The sequence below is a fragment of the Protopterus annectens genome, chromosome 11.part0 (assembly GCF_019279795.1).
Source record: "Protopterus annectens isolate FY-2018-M chromosome 11.part0, PAN1.0, whole genome shotgun sequence".
Classification (NCBI taxonomy): Eukaryota; Metazoa; Chordata; order Ceratodontiformes; family Protopteridae; genus Protopterus; species Protopterus annectens.
This window is the reverse complement of record NC_056745.1, coordinates 316494295-316514836: the sequence shown is the minus strand read 5'-3', so window position 1 is coordinate 316514836 and position 20542 is coordinate 316494295. Positions and strand designations below refer to the sequence as shown.

Below are 20542 nucleotides of genomic sequence, written 5' to 3'. Positions count from 1 at the left end.
CAATATATGAGCTTCCGCATTAGGATTTCTTTTCATTTTTCATTCAAATACTTCTCACTCAAAAAAAAATATCAACTTTCTCCTGGCATTTTTTTTTTAATTCTCAGTTGTATAGCAACATTGTTGGTGTTATTGCTTTTCCTACCTTTGCATAATTCTTCGGCATTTTACCCACTACTCCATATCCATCACTGTGTCTACGAGTCATTTGATAACCTCCCGAACTTTCTGCAACAGGACTCTAGCTGGCATAGAATTTAAGGGTGTCCTGGTGGTCTGGTTTACTGCCTTCAACATTTTTTTTTCTTTATGACCTACATTGTTAATTTCCCCGTGCATTCCCTGACTATTGTCAGAGTAATACTCCTCCCCTTGAACCACACCTCTGCTTAGGGAGTGTCACCAGCAAATGCTCTCCCTCCCAGGATGGGCCTGCCCACCATTACTTACCAGGACCTCAGGCACTCAAATTGCTAATCAATCTCAGGTCACCTGGGCTGATGTTTGGGCTTTATCCTTCTACCCACAGTGCTGGCTAGCTGCTGTGATTGTTGTCATACATAGCTCTCAACCTTGTGTCAACAAAATGAGGAACACTAGCCCTCATTATGTGGAACAAATGGGCAAAATGTGTAACAGGTAGTAACAGCTTACTAACAACTTCAGCTAGGAAGGTCATAGTGTGGTTAAAATATGCTGGCTTTAATTATACAAAAGTTCTTTTAATGAATTAATATGATTCATTTCTATTTACCATGTATATCAGTTAAAACATTCTTAACTCTGAATGTGTGACAGGCCCCTTCAATGTGAAACTTTGAGGAACATGAACTTTTTAAGACCCAAAATGAGGTGCGTTCCTCGTAATGAGGTACACTTGAAACGTATGTTGTCATATCTGTGGTACACTGACAATATAATCTCCTTGTTGTATTTCCATTCTTGACTTTTTCTCACCATAGATGTCATGTGACAGCTTGCCAGCTGTGTACGCACCTGTCACAGCTGTAGACAATGACTGTTCACTCACAATAATTTCTAGAAGAATCTCTACTGATTAGACACAAATTACTCCAATACAGGCACTGTTATGGAGAGACAGAAGCTGAGAAGGCAAAATGAACAGATGTCACTGTCCACAACCAATTACAATTTAGTTTGACAATAAGTAAATACAGTATTGAACCAAACTAAAATTTACAGATTTCAAACATAAATCTTTACACCTGAAGAGTGGTATTACAAAGGTTAGTCTTTGGGGGAGTATGAATTATTCAGACTTGCAAGTCCTGTCAAAACAATGCTAGGCTCTCTTGTGAAAATAGAGTGGATTGTAACCTCAGTTACATCATTGCTACTGCCATCACCATGTTGGCAAATATTTTTGCAGGCAGCAGCTATTATCAGTAAGAAAGGAACTTTGTGATGCCATACCATAAGCATTTGTGACGGCATGTTGCTGAAAATCCTTCAGCCTTGTGTAGTAAGAGATAAAAAACAGGGCAGCAAAATGCAAATTGGTCTGCAGAATGCTGTAAGAAACATGTTTTTTTCTCCAGTTCTACTTTCAACACACAACATATATTCTGCAGTAGACATCTTGGAATTTCAGCAAGATAAGCTTGCAAGTCTGAAGCTCTATCTTAGTGAATTTCATGAATTAAAGTATTTGAAAACATCAGTGGGTTAAAGGCTTACTTCACCTAACAGAGAACCAACAGCATCAGGTATTAGTGACATAAATGATAAAATTTCCATGAAACATGGAAATGTTAATGGCAGACTCACCATCACTCCATTCATGGGACACAGGATCAAAGTAACCATAGAGCTCGCCCATTGTAATAGCTTTTGGGTTGATAAAAATATAATCCACTCTGTGCTCATCCATCAGAGCCTTGTCTTCTAGCATTTCAAGAACTCCAGCCAGTACCTTCAAAGCACATGTTTTTCCTCCCAGTGGGCCACCAACAAGCATAAAGCCATGTCGAACTTGCATCATTTCATAAATCTGTGAAAATAAATAAATTACATAGTCATTACTAGTTTAATAGTTACTTCATCTAAGCCATGATATGTGTCAGTAAAGATATGCTGCCCTACCAATGTGGATGTGTAAGATAACAACCTCTTTTTTACAAAAGCTAAATCTATAATGCACACTAGACAATACATACACAAAACAAACATTCATACAAAATCTTCAACACAGCTTCAAGCATCCTAATATTTTAGTCAGGTAACAACATTATTTTTAAGTGTCAACAGATGTTAAATACATAATTTGCCTGGATTATATTTCTGTAACATAAATAATCTACAAAGTATGCCTTTTTACAGAACACAAAGTATACATTGTGGTACATTTACATTTTTATTCGACTGTCTTAATAATTTATTTTGAATATGAAGCAGTTAGTAGCTGAAGCATGTAAATGCATCACTGCATAGTTTAGAAACACAGCACATTCAACTTTATTTGACTCTTCCTTTCACAGTCAACTGCTCTTTAGAGTAACATTCCAATAAAGGATATGTATCCTACACAAAACTATAAAGAGATAATGTAATTGTAGCTTATTTCTGATTAAAAAAAAACAGTTAAAAGGAGATTGTGGGCCAGATTACTTACTCTCCCAATCCTGTTTTTTAACTACCCTGATCTCCCATATCCTTCTGAAGACTTTCTTGTCACAGTCTTCACACACACAAAAAAAAAACACTAAGGATTAACTTATCTTATTTTTGTGCTATTCTTCTGTTCCATCAATGTTTGCTAAATTACCTTAATCACCTGTTTTTATCTAGCAACCTATCTGTATCTGAAGTTTAATGTTCTGTAACTGAATACTTAATACTTTGTGTGTTTATCTGTTTTAATGTGGAGCTTTTCTCCCCGGGCCACTACTGAAAATGGACATATATCCAGCTAGACTAGCCCAGTCAACAAATGTAAAATAAATAAATAAATAAATAAATTACAAAAGAGTTGCTCTCAGTTTAAATGACTTATTCAGTTGTAAGCCTGCTCTCAGTGTAAGTGACTTACTTTGCTGTAAGGTCTTTCTATAACAAAGTTACACCATGGGCCAGATACTAAAAGGTCTGCTCTTGGTCTGGTGTAATGCAATGGAGTCAGTCACTAACAGTGAGGCAAGTCTTTTGTAAATGGGTCCAATGCAACTGTATACAGCTAATTATTTCCATAAAGTATCTTTAGAATCAGCAAGCATTCAGAAATTCATAGTTCTGAATTATGAGGCAAACCAAGAATTTCTGTACATAAAGTGTTATATTATATTTATTTTTTTAGGGGAGGGGCAAAATGTATACTCTACCAATGAAATGAAGGCTGTCATTTTTTTAGACTTTTTTAGTATATAAAAAATGTGGGTAGATTTATTTACTCACAGTAAGAGGTTCTTAGCTGAGATGCCCTCTATGCAGGGTCTGCATGTCCTTACTGTGCTCATATGGGTTTTCTCTGGGTACTTCAGTTTCCTCCAACATTCCAAAGATGCACAGCAATTAGAATGGAGACTTTAAATTGGCCATGAGTGTGTGTGTGTGTGTGTGTCTGAGTGATGCAAGAATATCTTCAGAAGGGCTAGGCACCTGGTGGAGTGAACATTAGCTCTGGGTGATGGTCAGTGTTGAAGCAATACCCCAATCCTATGTTTTAAATGGGAAAAATGGGGTTAATGCTTAAGTCACCTCAATTTATTGCTTTCATCCAAACCTGGACTTCATAAAAATTCTCTTCTGCTAAAAGTCTCAGTTTGGGTGATAACAGTAAATCAAGGTGAAATTTTATAAAATAAAGAAGAAAAGTCTAAAAAAGTGCAGTTTTCATTCCTTTCATGGAATATTTTTTGTTCACGTGGTATCTTTTTATACTCTGGCTTTTTGGTTTGGATATTGAATAATTTTAAGTGTATTTTGCATCAGTATAGCCTACTGTACAGACTCTATAAAGAATATAGTATGCTGAATTCATATATTAATAGATTCATAAATATTCCAAAGCCACTGAGTCTCATGACCATTCTGGCCTTGCCAGTACACTCCCCTCAGGCCACAACTCCTTTTACCAGGAGATATCCTGGTGTAAAGTTGTGGATACCCACCCACTCATCTAGTATATGTTCAAAAGAATTAGTAAGTCACACCGCTTATCATACAGGGGACATTTATTCCAAAGGTTTGGGAGTTGCTGGGTTATAAACCTGTCTGTCCTCCATGATTCATTGTATTGGTTGGTGAAGATTTATGCCCATGGTTCAGTGTTGGTGGAGGTATTACACTGACAGAGAAAAATGGGATCCAGGACAATCTGGTCTCTAATGGAGTGGTAAGTAAGACAGAGATCTCCCCTTAAAAGTCTATAAGACACTGAATAAAAGGATAGAGCTTAGGGTCTCTCTTGGTAGCTCAAGGGCTTTAGGCTTGTGATCTTTTTGGTTAGGAACTTTTAGGATCCTTCTAATTGTTTGATATGTTTATTGACAGTCATTCCAAAGGAGCATGGCACTTAATAACTGGCCTCATCAAAGTAGAGCATAAGGGAGTGGCTGTGTATTTAGACCTGGATAATATTTCTTTGAGAATTAGCTTGGCTAAATAACAGAATTTTCTGACAACCATTGACATATAATGGTTAAAAAGAGAGGCCACTATCAACTCAAGTACTTAGGTCCCTAACTACATTTTCATTCTATAGAGGTATTATGTCTAGACATTATGATGAGAGTTGGTCTGTCTATCAGAAACAATGATGCTACACATTTTAGCATGTAGTTTGAGCCCATTTTTAGTACACAGAGTTTACTAGTGAGAGTTTATTCTGGATGGTTTGAGTGTCACAGGGTCACTTAACAACAGTTTGTAGTCATCTGCAAAGTTTGTTAGCCAGAAGACTTGGCTCTCTGCTTGAAATCTGAAAGTTAAGTGCTGAAAAGGAAACATCCCAGCACTAAGACCTGAGGGACAGCCCTGGCCCCTTTCATGCTTTTTGATTGGGCACCTGCAACTTGCACAATATAAGTACTGTGTTTCAACCAGTTTCCTATCTATCTTACCACATATGGGTCAATATTTACAACATTTTGCTCACTAATGAAAATATATATGTAACAAACATGTGGAAGCCTGGTGCATGATAGTGAAATATGTTGTGCTGGAGGTGTAGGGAATGAATTTCATGATGAATAGTGAAGCCATGAATCACAAAAGCTAAGATCCCTAATCCTGTATTACAATGGGGTTTCTGTGTAATATCATCCTAGCCCCTACGCTTCTCTGTATCTGTTTTTTAGTTTGATCTGATTTGCATGCAATCCAGAAGGATGTAGTTACTGTAGAAGCTGGCTACAGAATAAGGCTTTATGTAGTTTTGAAATATTATTATCACTGGACTGCTAAGTGATGGTTTTCTACTGCACTTCTGAGGTAAAGTTTAAGCTTTTCTTTATATAGTTGGGGTATTTTCTATTTGTTTATTTATTTTATTATTTATTTATTTATTTAGTTTTTACCTGCAGAACTAGAGTTATTTTAACATTTACTTGTGATATAGTGTACTACCATGTCTTAGAAAATGTAATGTTATTAAGGTTATTAATGTTCGGTTTCCTATTTCAGGTCCATATTGTTAGTAATGCTAATTTATGTCAAAATATTTGCATTAACATTTTTTGTCAGATTAAATTATTTATTCATTCAGATAAGAGCTAGTTTCATATTCTGGGTTTTGGTTTATATAGAAATAGGTTTTGTGGGCATTAGTGATTAGTTTTTATATATTATGTTTGTTTAGTTGTATTGCTAGTTTCATAAAGGGGTTTAGGTATGGTGACCAAGTATATTTGATGACACCTACTGAATGATGAAGTATTTGATGATGTGCAGAGACAAATAATTCCTACTTTTTGTGTCAGGTGTATTTATTAGTACACCCCTATCAGTGTCCTTTATTAGGATAAAATTATAAAGAAGTTATTCCAATAATTTTAACATAATAGCTATTTGTATTTCTCTCTAACTTTGCCTTAAATACAAGTAATTAGGTTTGCAGGAAATGACTTAGACCCATGGAAAGCTTATGCAGTATTAAAGCCACTCACTACTACACTACAATCAAACACATTTTTATTTGTAAGAAAGAGCTATTTGAAGAAAGAAAGGAGCAATAATGGTGTACAAAAGAACTCAAATTTCTGTTGGTAGACAATATAAGCTGATGTAATAAAAGACATGCAAATTGCAAAGTATGGGGATAAAACTTTAAAATGCAAAATGCCTAACATCAGTGAGATGATAGAATAGCATATAATACTACAGAGCTGGTCATATGACCCAGCAGTAATGTAATAAGTACCAGTACTATATGCTGAGATGATGGTGTGACACCCCTGCACTGGCCCAGTAACCAAGGAGCCTCAATCCTCACTAGCTATGCCCCCTTTTGCCCAGAGTATAAGGTAGTACCAGCTACCAGCAGCCACCCTTACTTATCAGCTAGTATAAGACCCTTACAAAGGGTGTCCGATCCTACTGTGTAATGTTACTATTAATCCAAATTGTAGTTTTGATAAAGTAAGGCTATTGGAGTGGCCTGTATATTGTCACCAAATACATATGCAAGTACTCTAAGAGCTTAACTATGTCTCACAAATATCAGCCACAAAGATAGGTTTAAATATATTTAATAATAAATAATAAAAGAACAAGACAATACTAAGAAAACAAACACAGTTACTTCACAGTTCAAAATCACAGGAAATATTTTAAAATAACATTGCAGGACAGTCTCCAATAAATACAGAAAACATCTAAACTAATTTTTACTATATTCCTATCTATATCTCCCTGTGTGAGAAATACATATCTCTCAGAAGTTTGCAGAACATGGAAGTCATGAAACAATAAAATGCTTTTACATTTGATACCTAGTAATTATTTCTGTTTCAAGACAATACAAAAATCTCTAGCTCTAGACACCCTGTCTCCTTGCTGCATTAACTTTTATAGCACATTGTAAAGCACTTAATTTCAACTTATTTTCTTGAAGTTTTGTAAGTTAATCTTCTATGTTCCAGCAGGGTATACTGTGGTTGCATTCTTGAAGCTCAGTACATAACATACAGTTCTGTAAAAATCATATTAATATTCTCAGATGACATTTATTTATTTATTTATTTTATTTTACATTTGTTGACTGGGCTAGTCTAACTGGATACATGTCCATTTTCAGTAGAGGCCCGGGGAGATAAGCTCCAACACACACAGTTACAAAAAAATGTTGCTACAGTACAAGAATATAACAGATGATGTTAGCAAAATACCATACTTTTAACAATCTTAACACAAACACTAAAAAGTTGTATGCATTAAAATGATGTGTCTATATACATTAACTTAAATTACAAGATCCTGGTCTCTTTGGTTATTTAAGGATAATTCTGGAGTTAGTACAGAAGAGTAAAAGGAGAGCAGTAACCAGTAGTAAAACAGATGGTGAGCTAGTCATGGTTAGTACAGGAGAATAACCAATGTGTTCTAAGATATAGTTTCAGTTTATGTTTGAAAGATGTTATTGAAGACAGTGATAAAAGTTCAGTGGGAAGTAGGTTACAGTTTTTTCCAACAGTGTTAGAGAACAGAGTTGTTGGATTTACCTGTACAAACAAGGAGTTTATTTAATGAACGTAAGTTTTTAAAATTTCTGTAAGGGGTAATGAGGCTAAAGAGTATTCTGCGGTGGTGCAGCAGTAGTGTTGTTGCCTCACAGCAAGAGGTTCTCCCGTTCGATTCTCGGCATGGGTTGGGAGTGCCTTCTGTGTGGAGTCTGCATGTTCTCCCCGTGATCGAGTGGGCGTTCGAAAGACATGCATTGAATAGGCGTGCCTTCGTTGAAGGTTGGTCATCGGGCTGGCAACTCGACACCATAAAAAAAAACAACTGCCAATCATTAGTGGACCGGAGTTCTGCTGTGGAGACCCCTAACTGGGAAAAGCCGAAAGACAAACAACAACAACAATGAGGCTAGAGAGTATTGAAGTATTGGTACGCTGGTAAAGGGTCTTATGGGCAATAGTAACTGGTGAAATTGAAGCTGATTTTGTAGATCTAGCCATCCTAGCTGCTTTAGATTAAGACAATGGTGGGTTCTAAATGGAGTGCCAGTGGCAAATTTAGCAATATTATTGTAGGAGATTGCCAGTTTGTTGAGGTTATTTTTTGACAGATTAGTATATATAGGTGAAGCATAGAAGAGTGTGGAGATTATGTGAGTGTGGGCTATAGTGGTTCTAGCTAATGGTGGAAGGTAGGGTTTGATTCTGTAGAGGGACCCCAATTTCTTATTGACTGTTTTTATTCTGTTGTTAATATGAGTATCAAAGTTAAGGATGCTATCTATCATTTTTTCTAAGAGTTTGGGGGTTGGGTCAGGAGATATGAGATATGACTGCAAAATCTATTGGATTGGACTTCTGGGTTGGAGTGAAAAGCAAAAGTTTTGTTTTTTTGGGGTTCAAGAGGAAGCAGCGCTGTAAAAAACATTTTTCAACCGTATTAAATACCTTTTGGCTTAGGGACTGGAGTTCAGATGGAGAAGTGTCTGAGCATATTATTGTGGAATCGTCCATGTATTGTATACAGGTAGCTTGAAGAATTGCTGAGTGTAGGTCATTAATGAAAATGGAGAATAGAAGTGGGCCTAATAAGGACCCTTGAGGGACACTGAGGGAAATGGGGAGGTGGGTAGACAGATTATTATCCCATAGCACAGCCTGCTGTCTGTTGTCTAAATATGACTGGAACCATTTTATAGCTAGTACTTCAAGTGAAAGGGATTTGAGTATATTTATAAGTAGCTGGTGGTTAACCATATTGAAAGCTTTAAAAAGATTGATAAAGAGTGCAGAGAAAAGAATGTTGATGTTACGAGTTTTGTTAATGTAGTCTGTAAAGGATAACAGGGCAGTGGTGGTACTGTGAAATGGCCTAAATCCATATTGACAGTTGGCAAGTAAGTTGTTTTGGATTAGGTGGTGAAGTAGTTGCCAACGGATGCATTTTGCCATTATTTTTGCCAGCATATATTACAGTTCTGTATAAATCATATCAAAATTCACAAATGACATAAAATTATTTGCAAAATTCCAGATAGCTGGGCTGGCAGTGTCACAATGGCATAGCATATAATACTGCAGAGCTGGTCATATGGCCCAGCAGTAATGTAATAAGTACCAGTACCATATGCTAAGATGATGGCATAGCATATAATACTGCAGAGCTGGTTGTATGGCCCAGCAGTTCATAGGTTCATAGGTAGGTACTAGGCTATCAGCCCTTGGGCCTATATAAGCCTAGCCAAGAAAGTTCCCTGGCTTTTGCCATCCAAGAAAGTTATTTTCCTGTGCCCCTGTCTAGCAGAGCCACAGAAGTGATCCCCGAGTTGAATTTCCTATTTCCCATCCAGTTGTCGAGATTTTTCTTAAAGAGGGCTAATGAGAAGCATTGCTTGACATGAATGGGTAGTCTGTTCCAAAGCATGGGAAGTCTCTGGGTCAGGAATCTATCCCTCCAGCATGTTCTGTTTATTGTGGTGGCAAGGTTTAGGTCCCTGGAGCATGTGGCTCGGAGGGATTGGAGTTTCTTTAAGTGTACCATGTCCAACAAATCTGGGTTTGACATGGCTTTGTATGTTAGGCAGAGGTCACCTTTGAGTAGGCGATAAATGACAGAGTAGACCTGGAGTTTTTTGAGATGGCCTGCGTATGGCATCTGTTTGAGGCCAGTAATCCTCTTAGTGAGGTATTTTTGTGGCCTTTCTAGTTGTTGTAGATGTCTTGCAAGGTACATGCCAAATGCGCCATTGTACTCTATAATGGATCTGATGAGGGATGAGTAGAGAGGAACAATGACTTATTTTTTTCTGGAGGAGAACCCCTTTGTGATGAGCTGTGCCAAGTAGAAGGATTTCCTGACTACTGTGGCGATGTGATTATCCAAGAAGATTACTGTCCACCTGTGTCCCAGGGTCTCTTATTGCACTTTCCATGTTTAGTGGGCTACCACCTATGTGGTAGCTCATTGGTATAGTGTTTTTTTCCAAAGGGGATGACAATGCACTTCTTGGCATTGAGCTTGAGGCCATGACTTTGACACCAAGCATCAGTCTCAGTGAAGCCCCTTTGTAGAATGTCCACATAATTAGGCAATTCTATTATGGCACTGAATTTTCAGTTGTCTGCCAATTTCATTAGCCAAAGACCTGCTGTATTAGCCGGGACTTCTGCAAAGTAGTTGCCAAACAAGAGAGGAACCAGGACTGAGCCCTGTGGTACTCCACTTGTCACTGGTCTGAAGTTGGATTTGGAGTCGGCTACTTACACTGTGTGGGTTCTGTCAGTGAGCTTTTTGGCCACCCATCTTGTGACATAGGGATTTATGCTCAGTCTAATGAGTTTATCTATAATTCCAGAGTGTGGGATGGTGATGAAAGCCTTGGCGAGGTCAAAATAGGCTATGTGCACCACCTTACCCTTGTCCACGGCTCTGGTGACTGCTTCAAAGATGTCAATCAGGTTAGGAGACATGACCTACCTTTTACAAACCCAAACTGAGTGGGGTCCAGAGTTTGGAGGTTACCTATGTCCTTGTTTATAAGCTTCAAGATGATAAATTCCATGACCATGCAGATCAGGCTTGTCAGGCTAATGTGGTAATAGTTCCCAGGGTCCATGGTGGTGACCCTTTGTGAAGTAGGATAACTGTCACTGTGCGCCATTCAGTAGGCAAAAATCCTGAAGTGAGGCTATGACTGAACATGGTACTTAGGTGTGCAAGTTCATTCTGTAGTTCATGCGGAATGCAGCCTGGGATGTTTTCAAGTCCCATGGATGCTGTGTTCTTGATTTTGGAGAGTGCAGTCTTTACTTGTGCAACTGTGATTACAGGGGCTTTGCATCCTTCCGGTATAGTGATGGGCCCTCTGGGGGTGCAGGGTGAAGTTTGCACTGAACCTATCTGCCAGGATGTTGGCAATATCAGTTGGTGCTGTATATCTAGTGCCATTGTGCCATAGCTCAGAGCAGATCTGAGTGTCACCATTGAGATTCTTGACATAGCCATAGAATGCTTTGTGGTTGTCTTTAGAATCAGTGGCAATTTTATTTTCGTAACTAGCTTTGGAGGATTTTATGAGGGATTTCAGCTTCTTACTGAGGCTGACCAGGGAGTTCTTGCAATCTCAGCTTCTTTCTTCTGTTGTAGAGTTTGTTTATGGCAGGGGACCACCAGATTGGCCTCCTTTTTTTAGAGGATAGCATCTTGTTTCTGTTGGGGATGGCACAATCCATGCACTTGTGTATGTGCTTATACAGTGCATTTATATTGGATTCAGCAGTCGTACCTCTATTTTCCGTCTGTATAGGTGTTGTGAAGCTTGCCACTTCTGTCTTAAGAAGCATGAAGTTGGCTTTGGAGATGTTTTTTATGGTGGTTTCCTTAATGGGGGGTGAGATATTGATGTCTAGGGTGATTAGCTTGTAGCCATATCTGACCAGCGAGGAGATGATGTCTGGCATGGATCATCAGTTGCCCATATTGGTAATAATCAGGTCCAGGATATTGATGCCCCTGGTGGGAGTATGGACAAGCTGATCCAGGGCATTCGAATTTTTGAATTCTAGAAAGCGTTGAGCAAATGAGTTAGTACATGGGTAGTTTTCCCAGCTGATGGTGGAGTAGTTGCAATCGCCCATTATTAGGGTATTGGGCTGTAAATGAATATTACCCAGTATATCAAGAAATTTGAAGTGAGCATCCTGGGGCATGGCAGGAGATCTGTAACAAGCTACAACCTGGATAGCAATCTTGCATAGTGTTAGTTGCACTTGGATAATTTAGGATACATTATATTGATCAACTAGCCTGGAGGTGTGGATATCCTTAATGAATATGGACACACCTCCTCCTTTAGTGTTTCAGTCCAGGTTAGGTGTCCGAAAGTTGTGGTATGAGTTATAGTCTGGTAATGCAGGGGTGCTCTCTGGTGCCTTGAACCAAGTCTCCATCACTGCACAGATGTCAATGTTCTCCATTTTAAGGAGTGCCTCGAGTGAGTGAATTTTGAAGTTTAGACTTCTAGCATTGAGTAGTATTACCTTCAGATTTTGCTTGCATATACCTGCTATGCTGGTGAGTTTGTCATTTGAACCTTGCCTAAAAAAAGGCACTATAGGGGTGGCAAGAGCCTTAGCCAGTATCCGGAATCCCAGGGGTGACAGTTGCAGGCCATCTCTGGCAAAGCATCGTGGTCTGTCAGTCATGTCATCCCACGCAGACAGACACTGGATCCCCATGGAATGACACCAGACATTTAGCCAATTGTTGAAGTCAATCATTTTGTCCTTGTATTGTGGTATAATTCTGGGCAATGGCAGGATGCTACTCAGGGCTAGGATCATACCTGCCTGGGCTACATGATCCAAAAGCTCCTCCATGTCTCTTCTTATGTAGTTCAGGGAGGTACGTCTCAGGTCATTCACACCAACAAGAACAATGACAGAGTCATATTTGTACTTGTTGTGGAGTGACCTGAGTGCTTGCATTATGTGGCAGATCCTGGCAACTGACAGGCAGCTGACAGTAACTTTCTCCTTGATTAGCCTGGTGAGTGGGACATCATTGTGCCTGACTCTGACTATAGAGTCAGCTATGACTACTGTGTTGGGTACATTGTTTTGCCTTATGGGCTGAGGTTGAGTGGCACACTGATTTTCTAGGCTATGTGTCATTTGGGTAGTATTGGGGGGTGGCTGCTTGTGCTTCAGCTTTGGAGGTCTCTGTTGTTTGGGCAGATTTTTATTGAGAGCCTCCATGAATGTAGGTGTGTGTTTTGTTTTACTATGTGTGGGTTTAGGTGGTGTAGGTACTGATGGACTGTGTTGAGTGTGGCATGGTGCAGGTCTTTACCTTCTCCTGTTGACTGTCTAGTACAGTCTTGGCTGAAGAGAACTTGGCTTCCAATTTGGTTATATAAGCGCATCTCTCACAGGTTGTAGTGTTGGGTGATAGGAGGACAGGGTTGTCAGTGTACATAAGGCAATTGCTACATTGCCCCAAGATGCCCAGATTCATCAGGTGGACATGGGAAAATACTGGGACCTGACCCTTAAACATGCCTGGATAGGTGCTTATTAATTTAAGTACTAAAAACTGTTTTCCTCCTAACAAGTGAGTAAAGTTGAGTGCTGCAGTAATTTGTAGATTATTTAGTGCTTGCAATGAGTTTTGAACAAGTGCTGAGCACAAGGAAACAGTTTTGAGTGCTAAAACTAGAAAACTTGCTAGTTCTTAGGGAAAATTAGAAGAACAGACTTTCTGGTACTGGAAATAGTTTAACCCTAGTTAAACGGTGCTGTGTGATGTACAAAACCGTGCAAACATGGGGTTTTTTAACAGAAAGATGAAAGGGATAGAAATAGCTCAAAATGGCCAATAAAACTACAGATTCTGAGATGAAACCACTCCTCCAGCGACAGATAGGCTGATGAACAGAGAAACTATCTTCTACCTTAGAAAGGTCTGGGAAACACAGAAACTACAAAACAGCCCAGAATTTAGCAAAATTTGAAAACAGGACCATACTGGTTATAGAAAGGCAGGGGAAAAAGTAACAAGATAGGATTTTTTTTCTGCTTGTTTTTTTTCAAAAATTAAAACAGATACAGTAAAACAAACACTTTTAAAGCAGAAAAATGGCTATCACACTTGTGTGTAGCCCTCAACAGTTCAGTTGAAAAACGCTTAAAAACGATCAGTTAAAGTGCAAACATTATCAGAATTCAAAAAACAGTTCAAATAAGTTGCAAAGTTAATAAAAAATGCCCGGGATAGTGCGGCTAGTGAAAATAAGCAATAAAAAGCAAAACAGAGGGACTTAATCCACTCAAAGTCTCCCTTTTCTCTCCCTGCTGCTGTAGAACTCTGCAGGACGCCCAGACAGGATCTTGCTGAGGTAATACAAGCGTAAAAAATGTGCAAACATGGGTTTTTAAACAGAAAGATGAAAGGGATAGAAATAGCCCAAAATGGCCGATAAAACTAGAGATTCTGAGCTGAAACCACTCCTCCAGTGACAGATAGGCTGCTTAAAGCTCACCACACTCACTGATGAACAGAGAAGCTTTCTTCTATCTTAGTAAGGTCTGGGCAACACAGACACTACAAAACAGACCAGAATTCAACAAAATTTGAAAACAGGACTCTACTGGTTATAGAAAGGTAGGAAAATGAGTAGAGAGATATGCAATAAGTACCAGTAATAAGTACCAGTACCATATGCCAAGATGATGGCATAGCATATAATACTGCAATGTTGGTTATACGGCCCAGCAGTAATGCAATAAGTACCAGTAACATCTGCTGAGATGATGCCATAGCATATAATACTGCAGAGCTGGTCATATGGCCCAGCAGTAATGCAATAAATACCAGTACCATCTGCTGAGATGATGGCATAGCATATAATACTGCAGAGCTGGTCATATGGCCCAGCAGTAATGCAATAAGTACCAGTACCATCTGCTGAGATGATGGCATAGCATATAATACTGCAGAGCTGGTCATATGGCCCAGCAGTAATGTAATAAGTATCATATGCTGAGATGATGGCATAGCATATAAAATTGCAGAGCTGATCATATGGCCCATCAGTAATGTAATAAGTTCCAGTACCATCTGCTGAGATGATGGCATAGCATATAATACTGCAGAGCTGATCATATGGCCCATCAGTAATGTAATAAGTTCCAGTACCATCTGCTGAGATGATGGCATAGCATATAATACTGCAGAGCTGATCATATGGCCCATCAGTAATGTAATAAGTTGCAGTACCATATGCCTAGCCAGGATACAGCATATATGGAAATTCTATATGAGGTAGGGCTTTGTCACCTGATCAGCATCTTTGACAGAGCTACCCTGCATCATGTCTATTTGTAATATGTCATGTAGGCTTGGCTCAAGTATGACAGTATGGCTGAATATCCTGCAAGGCCACAAGATTTCCTCACTTCTCTGCATTCTGACCCCAGAAACATTTTAGTAGCTTACTGACAATACTGTAGTTATATCCTATTTATCTGTCAAAGTCAAAATAAATGTTATTGTCACTTCAATTCACACAAGTGTGAACGAAGCAAAATTAAGTTCCTTTGGGCTCAATGTGCATACAAAACATAGATTACATTTAACATGACAATAATACACAAAATTCTATAGACACAGATGACAAACACAGCAATAATAAATACATGCACTATTGCACTAATTTAACAGATTGTCACTCATTACTAGGTTATTAGCTTATTTTCACTGGAAAAAAATTCACTTAACCAATTGATTTAAGGCCTACATTTATCTTGCACAGTAAGACAATTCATTTTGATTACTGCTGACTTTGCTGTCTGGGGGCGGGTAAGACCTTATTACATATTGCACTATAGAGACTTTTCAGTATTGTTGGATATCTGCTTTAATGTCCTGTGTGAAGGGTACTCTTCCTAGAGTTTAATAACCTGTGGCTAGTGGGAAGAAGCTGTTTCTGAATGTCATGGTATTTCAGTGTATGTATCGAAAGCGCCTTCCTGATAGTAAATGTGAAAACAGTTTGCCAGCAGGATGAATGCTATCCCTGGTTATATTTTTTTACTCTGCTGAGACACCTGGACATGTGCAGGTCTTGCATGGATGGGAGGGATTTCCTGATAATCATCTCAGATGCCTTCACAACCCTCTGGAGGGACTGGTGCTCGGAAGCCGAGCAGCTTCCATACCATACTGTAAAGCTGTTTGTCAGTATATTTTCAATGGTGCCCTTGTAGAAGGTTGTGAGAGCCTTGATGGTAGGTTTGCTTTCTTCAACCTTTGCAAGAAGTGAAGCCATTGGTGCGCCTTCTTAATGATGGCATTTGTGTTGGCTAACTATGTCAAGTCTTCTGTAATGACAACCCCAGAAATTTTGTGCATTTTACTCTATCAACTGTTTCTTCATTGATTATGAGTGAAAAGTGCTCTCTGTTGCTCTTCCAGTAGTCCACAGTTGTTTCTTTGGTCTTGTTGACATAGTGCAAGATTATTGTTATAACACCAACTTATGAAATGCTTCACCTCCTCTCTGTAGGTTGTCTTGCCATCATTCCTGATGAGGCCCACAACTGTTGTATTATCTGCAAATGTGATGATATGGTTTGAGCTGTGCTTGTCATGTGCTTGTCAGTGCATTTGTGGGTTAGTATGGTGAAAAGCAGGGGGCTGAAGACACATCCCTGTTGGACTCCAGTGTTCAGGGTGATGCTTTATGATGTATTCTTGCCTGTGCACACTTTCTGGGGTCTATCTATAAGAATGTCCAGAATCCAGTTGCATAGTGGAGTGCTTCTGATCAGATTTTGCGGGGTGACTGTACTGAAACCTGAACGGAAGATGATGAAAAGTAGCCCACATAGCTATTCCTGTTCTCCACGTGGTCCAGCAATAAGTGGAGTGCCAAAGAAATAGCATCTCCTGTGGAGAGATTGGGTCTGTATTCAAATTGGAGTGGATCAAAGTCTGCAGGTAGTCTGCATGTTATTACATCTTTGACCAGTCTCTCAAAGCATTTCAATGCAGTGGAGGTGAGAGTTACAGGACAATAGCCATTTAGGCTAGCAGGTAGTGACTTCTTTGGCAGTGGTATTCTGTTTGTGTATCTGAAACATTTGGGCACAATGGCTTGATTCAGTGAGTTGTTGAAGATGTCTGTGAGTATATTTGTTAGTTATTCCACACAATCTCTGAGCACTCTTCCAAGAATGTTATCAGATCCAGCTGGTTCCCAAGAGTTAACCCTTTGTAGGGTCCTTCTAACATCAGCAGGGTTGAGGCTGAGCTCTTCCTCTCTCTGGTTGTTGGTGATTTTCTCTGCTGCTGTCTTGTTCCCATCCTCAAACTTACTGAAGTAGATGTTGAGTCTGTTTAGGAATTCTGTATCATCATCACACTGTGAAGATGTGGACCTGTAATCTGTTATAGACTGGATGCCCTGCCACAGGTGCCCGGGGGCCTTTGGTTTGGAGAAGTGTCTCATGATCTTTTGACTATATTTACGTTTGGCTTCCCTCACCCCTTTGTTTAATTGAGATCTGGTCAGTCTGAGAGCATCTTTAGCACCAGACTCGAATGCCCCATTCCATGCTTCCAGGAGCTCGCACACTTCGCTTGTTACCCAGGGTTTCTGGTTTGCTCTTGTGATGATGCTTTTGGTGACTATCACATCGTTAACATATTTTGAGATGTAAACCATCACTGATTCAGTCACTGATTCAGTGTACTCCTCCAGATTGATGTCTTGGCTTACTGTGGACACCTCCTTGAATATGTTCCAGTCCATACTCTCAAAACAGTCATGTAGTGCTGAGACTACTCCCTCTGGTGATACTTTCACTTGTTTCACTGATGGTTTCCCCCTGGTTAGCAGTGGTCTGTACAAAGGTAGCAGCATAATGGCAATGTGATTTGAGTTATCCAAGTGGGGGTGAGGTACTGCCTTAAATGCCAGCTTAATATTTGTGTAGAATTTGTCCAGTGTATTCTCCCCTCTGGTTGTAAAGTCTACATACTGGAAGTATTGAAGTAGGACTGTTTTCAGGTTTGCCTTATTGAAGGATATATGTCTCCTGGATATTAAACACATTTCAAAACTATATACTGCAGCCAGTGAATGTAACATTTTCAAACCCCCTGGGAAGTTGTACTATCAAACAGGCATTCCATAGAACTACACATTTGATGTTACTGTATGACAAGATAAACTACACCCATGATGCAGATCCCAGGGCATGGGACATATCAAGCAAAGGTGGCATCACTCCTTCTACTGACAGTTCATGTGCACTGCAGCTGGTTTCATTCTTGACTACTAGCACAGGAACTGCACATTATGCATACATATGACACGTGTTAACTGTATCAGATGTTTACCCAGAGTATGATAACACGGGGGTGTTCCACTGGTTAGTACAGATGTCATTCAGCAGAGTTAGTCAAATGGACATTTTGTCCCCTCTTTTTAGTATTGTTCATGACATTGAATTTCTATTTGTTGTAATGTAGGTACATTAGAGCTACAGGCTACAAGTGCACCTGAATGAGCTATGATTATCTTTTCCATTACTGTCACTATTCAACATGCCTATTAATTCTGCATTGGGAATAGAATAGACTTGATGGTTTATACTTATATACTTAGAGTGGCTATTGTGCTTTGTGGAGGCATAGCCGGCTCAGCCAGCACCCTGTGTTAGTCCCTGAACTAGCACCCCAACCCTTTGTTCATAGTAAAGAGAAAAAAAAACATGTTCTAATATACTGCTCATGGCAGTCTGAAGCATGCCACCTTCCAGGTAAACCCCATCCCTACCAGCTCTTCAATGGAAGAGAAAAAAGCAAATGCTCTGATAGACTGCTCATGGCAGACTGAAGTACACACCCCCTCCCAAGCATACCCCCTCCCTACCAGCAACAGCACAAAAAAGTTGCCTTCTGTACCAGCATTTAACAGCAAAGAAAGAATGCAGGAACAGCACTTAGATTGTACCCCCTGAGATGTTGTGTCTATTGCCCATGCCCCCTCTGCCCCACCCTTGCTACAATACTAGTGCTTTGGTGACTTCACAGGCAATGTCCTGATCTGTTCCACCATGGATATTCCACTTCCTGATGTTGGACAGTAGTCCTTCTCTGACTATAATGGAGCTAAACAAGTGGCACAGTCAGGAAGTAGAATGGCAGTGCTGGCTACAGGGAGTATGCAAACCAGATGCCCTAAGCAGGACATGGACACTTACAAGATACACAGACTGCAGATGAAGTACAAGTTGGTGCAGACACATGCTGGCTGGGAAGTGTGACTCCTTCTATTGCTTAGTTCTCAAAGTCTGCTGCAAACTCAATAGAGTGTGCGGATGATGACAAAGCCAGATCATGGTCAAGTAGGGCCCGAAGCAGAGTAATAGATTGGGGGGCCCCAGAGCAGCCCCTCCTGCAGAAACCCTCTACCGCCACTGCAGTCCCCTTCCCAGCTATTCCAGTGTTCCATTATTTGTATATTTCTCCCCAGTTACCATAAACACTGTTCAAGCCTACAGTGTGCATACTGTTTTCTTATTTACTTCTACAATGATTACAGAAATTGAAATAAAATAGCACAAACACTGATAGACATTTGCTAAACAAACAATAAAATGAAAATAGACTTAGTATGAGCAGTAAACTTCTCTGACATTGAGACTGCATTAAAACCCACATTCAAATAAAATGTATCTGGCCAGTAGAGAATTAAGTTTACCTTTGGGCTGTTTTCAAACCATAGGCTCCTTGCACACATACATGTATGCATGGCCCTAAAAATGTGAGGTTGCTACTGGCAAACAACTTTACATTTCAGTATTTAATCTCCAAATTCAGTATCTGCTGCCTTTGAAGAATTAATTGCCTATGTTACACTAAAAAAAATGGTATGCTAGTAACACTGCAATAGGGAATGACTGACAAACTGACAACACGTTCATAGTTACTAAACATCTCATACAAAGGAGGACAGATTCAGGAGTACAGAACCTCTTATTGCACCAAATAATCCACAATCAAAAGGGCACTGCAATATCAGCACTCCTTATACATGGTGTGGGAGTAAAATCCACAGTCTTCTGCACCAAAGGTAATTATGCTACTAACACTGCTTTCAAATTCTACAGCACAAACAGTGACTGCCATTTGCTAAACAAAACAGTTGCACATTGAAAACAGACTCAGCATGAGCATCAGTAAACCTCTCTTCACTTGAAACTCACTTCTTTCGGCTTTTCCCGGTTAGGGGTCACCACAGTGGATCACCTTGTCCACTCATGATTGGCAGTAGAGTTTTACAGTGTCAAGTTGCCAGCCCAGTGCCCAACCTTCCACAGAAGGCACATGCATGCACACACTCGGGCCAATTTAGAGTGTCCAATCCACCTACAGCATGTCTTTGGGATGTGGGAGGAAACCCACGCGACCACAGGGAGGACATGCAGACTCCACACAGAAGGTACCTCAGCCGAGTATCGAACCGGAGAACCTCTTGCTGTGAGGCAGCAATGCTAACCACTGCACCACTGTGGCCGCCCCTTCACTTGAAACTCACTATTTCATGAAAATGCACTGAAACTCATAATTCACTGAAAATGCATTGAAACTCAAACTCACAATTATGTCAGCAGTCTGATAGTTGTAGAGGATTCAGGGTCTTGTCTTCACAGAAGCGCACAATTTCTTCAGCAGTCTGGTAGTTATAGAGGATTCAGGCTCTTGCCACCTGTAACCAAGCTACGGTGTCATGCTTGATCAAGTTAATAGAGTAACCTGCACCCCCCTCAACCAGGGCATTACATACGATACCTCTCAGCCTGTTAGCACAAGAAATCTGTCCAAAATCTAAAATAATAGA

General features: G+C 39.8%; 1 protein-coding gene across 1 annotated transcript in view; it reads right to left on the bottom strand.

Annotated features, from left to right (window-relative positions):
• Positions 1-20542, bottom strand: part of LOC122815364 (dynein axonemal heavy chain 3-like) — a 4921723-nt gene that overhangs the window by 2939422 nt on the left and 1961759 nt on the right. The window contains exon 31 of the mRNA XM_044087818.1: positions 1789-2011. Coding sequence (XP_043943753.1) covers positions 1789-2011 — 223 coding nt within the window. The remainder of the gene's footprint in view (positions 1-1788; positions 2012-20542) is intronic.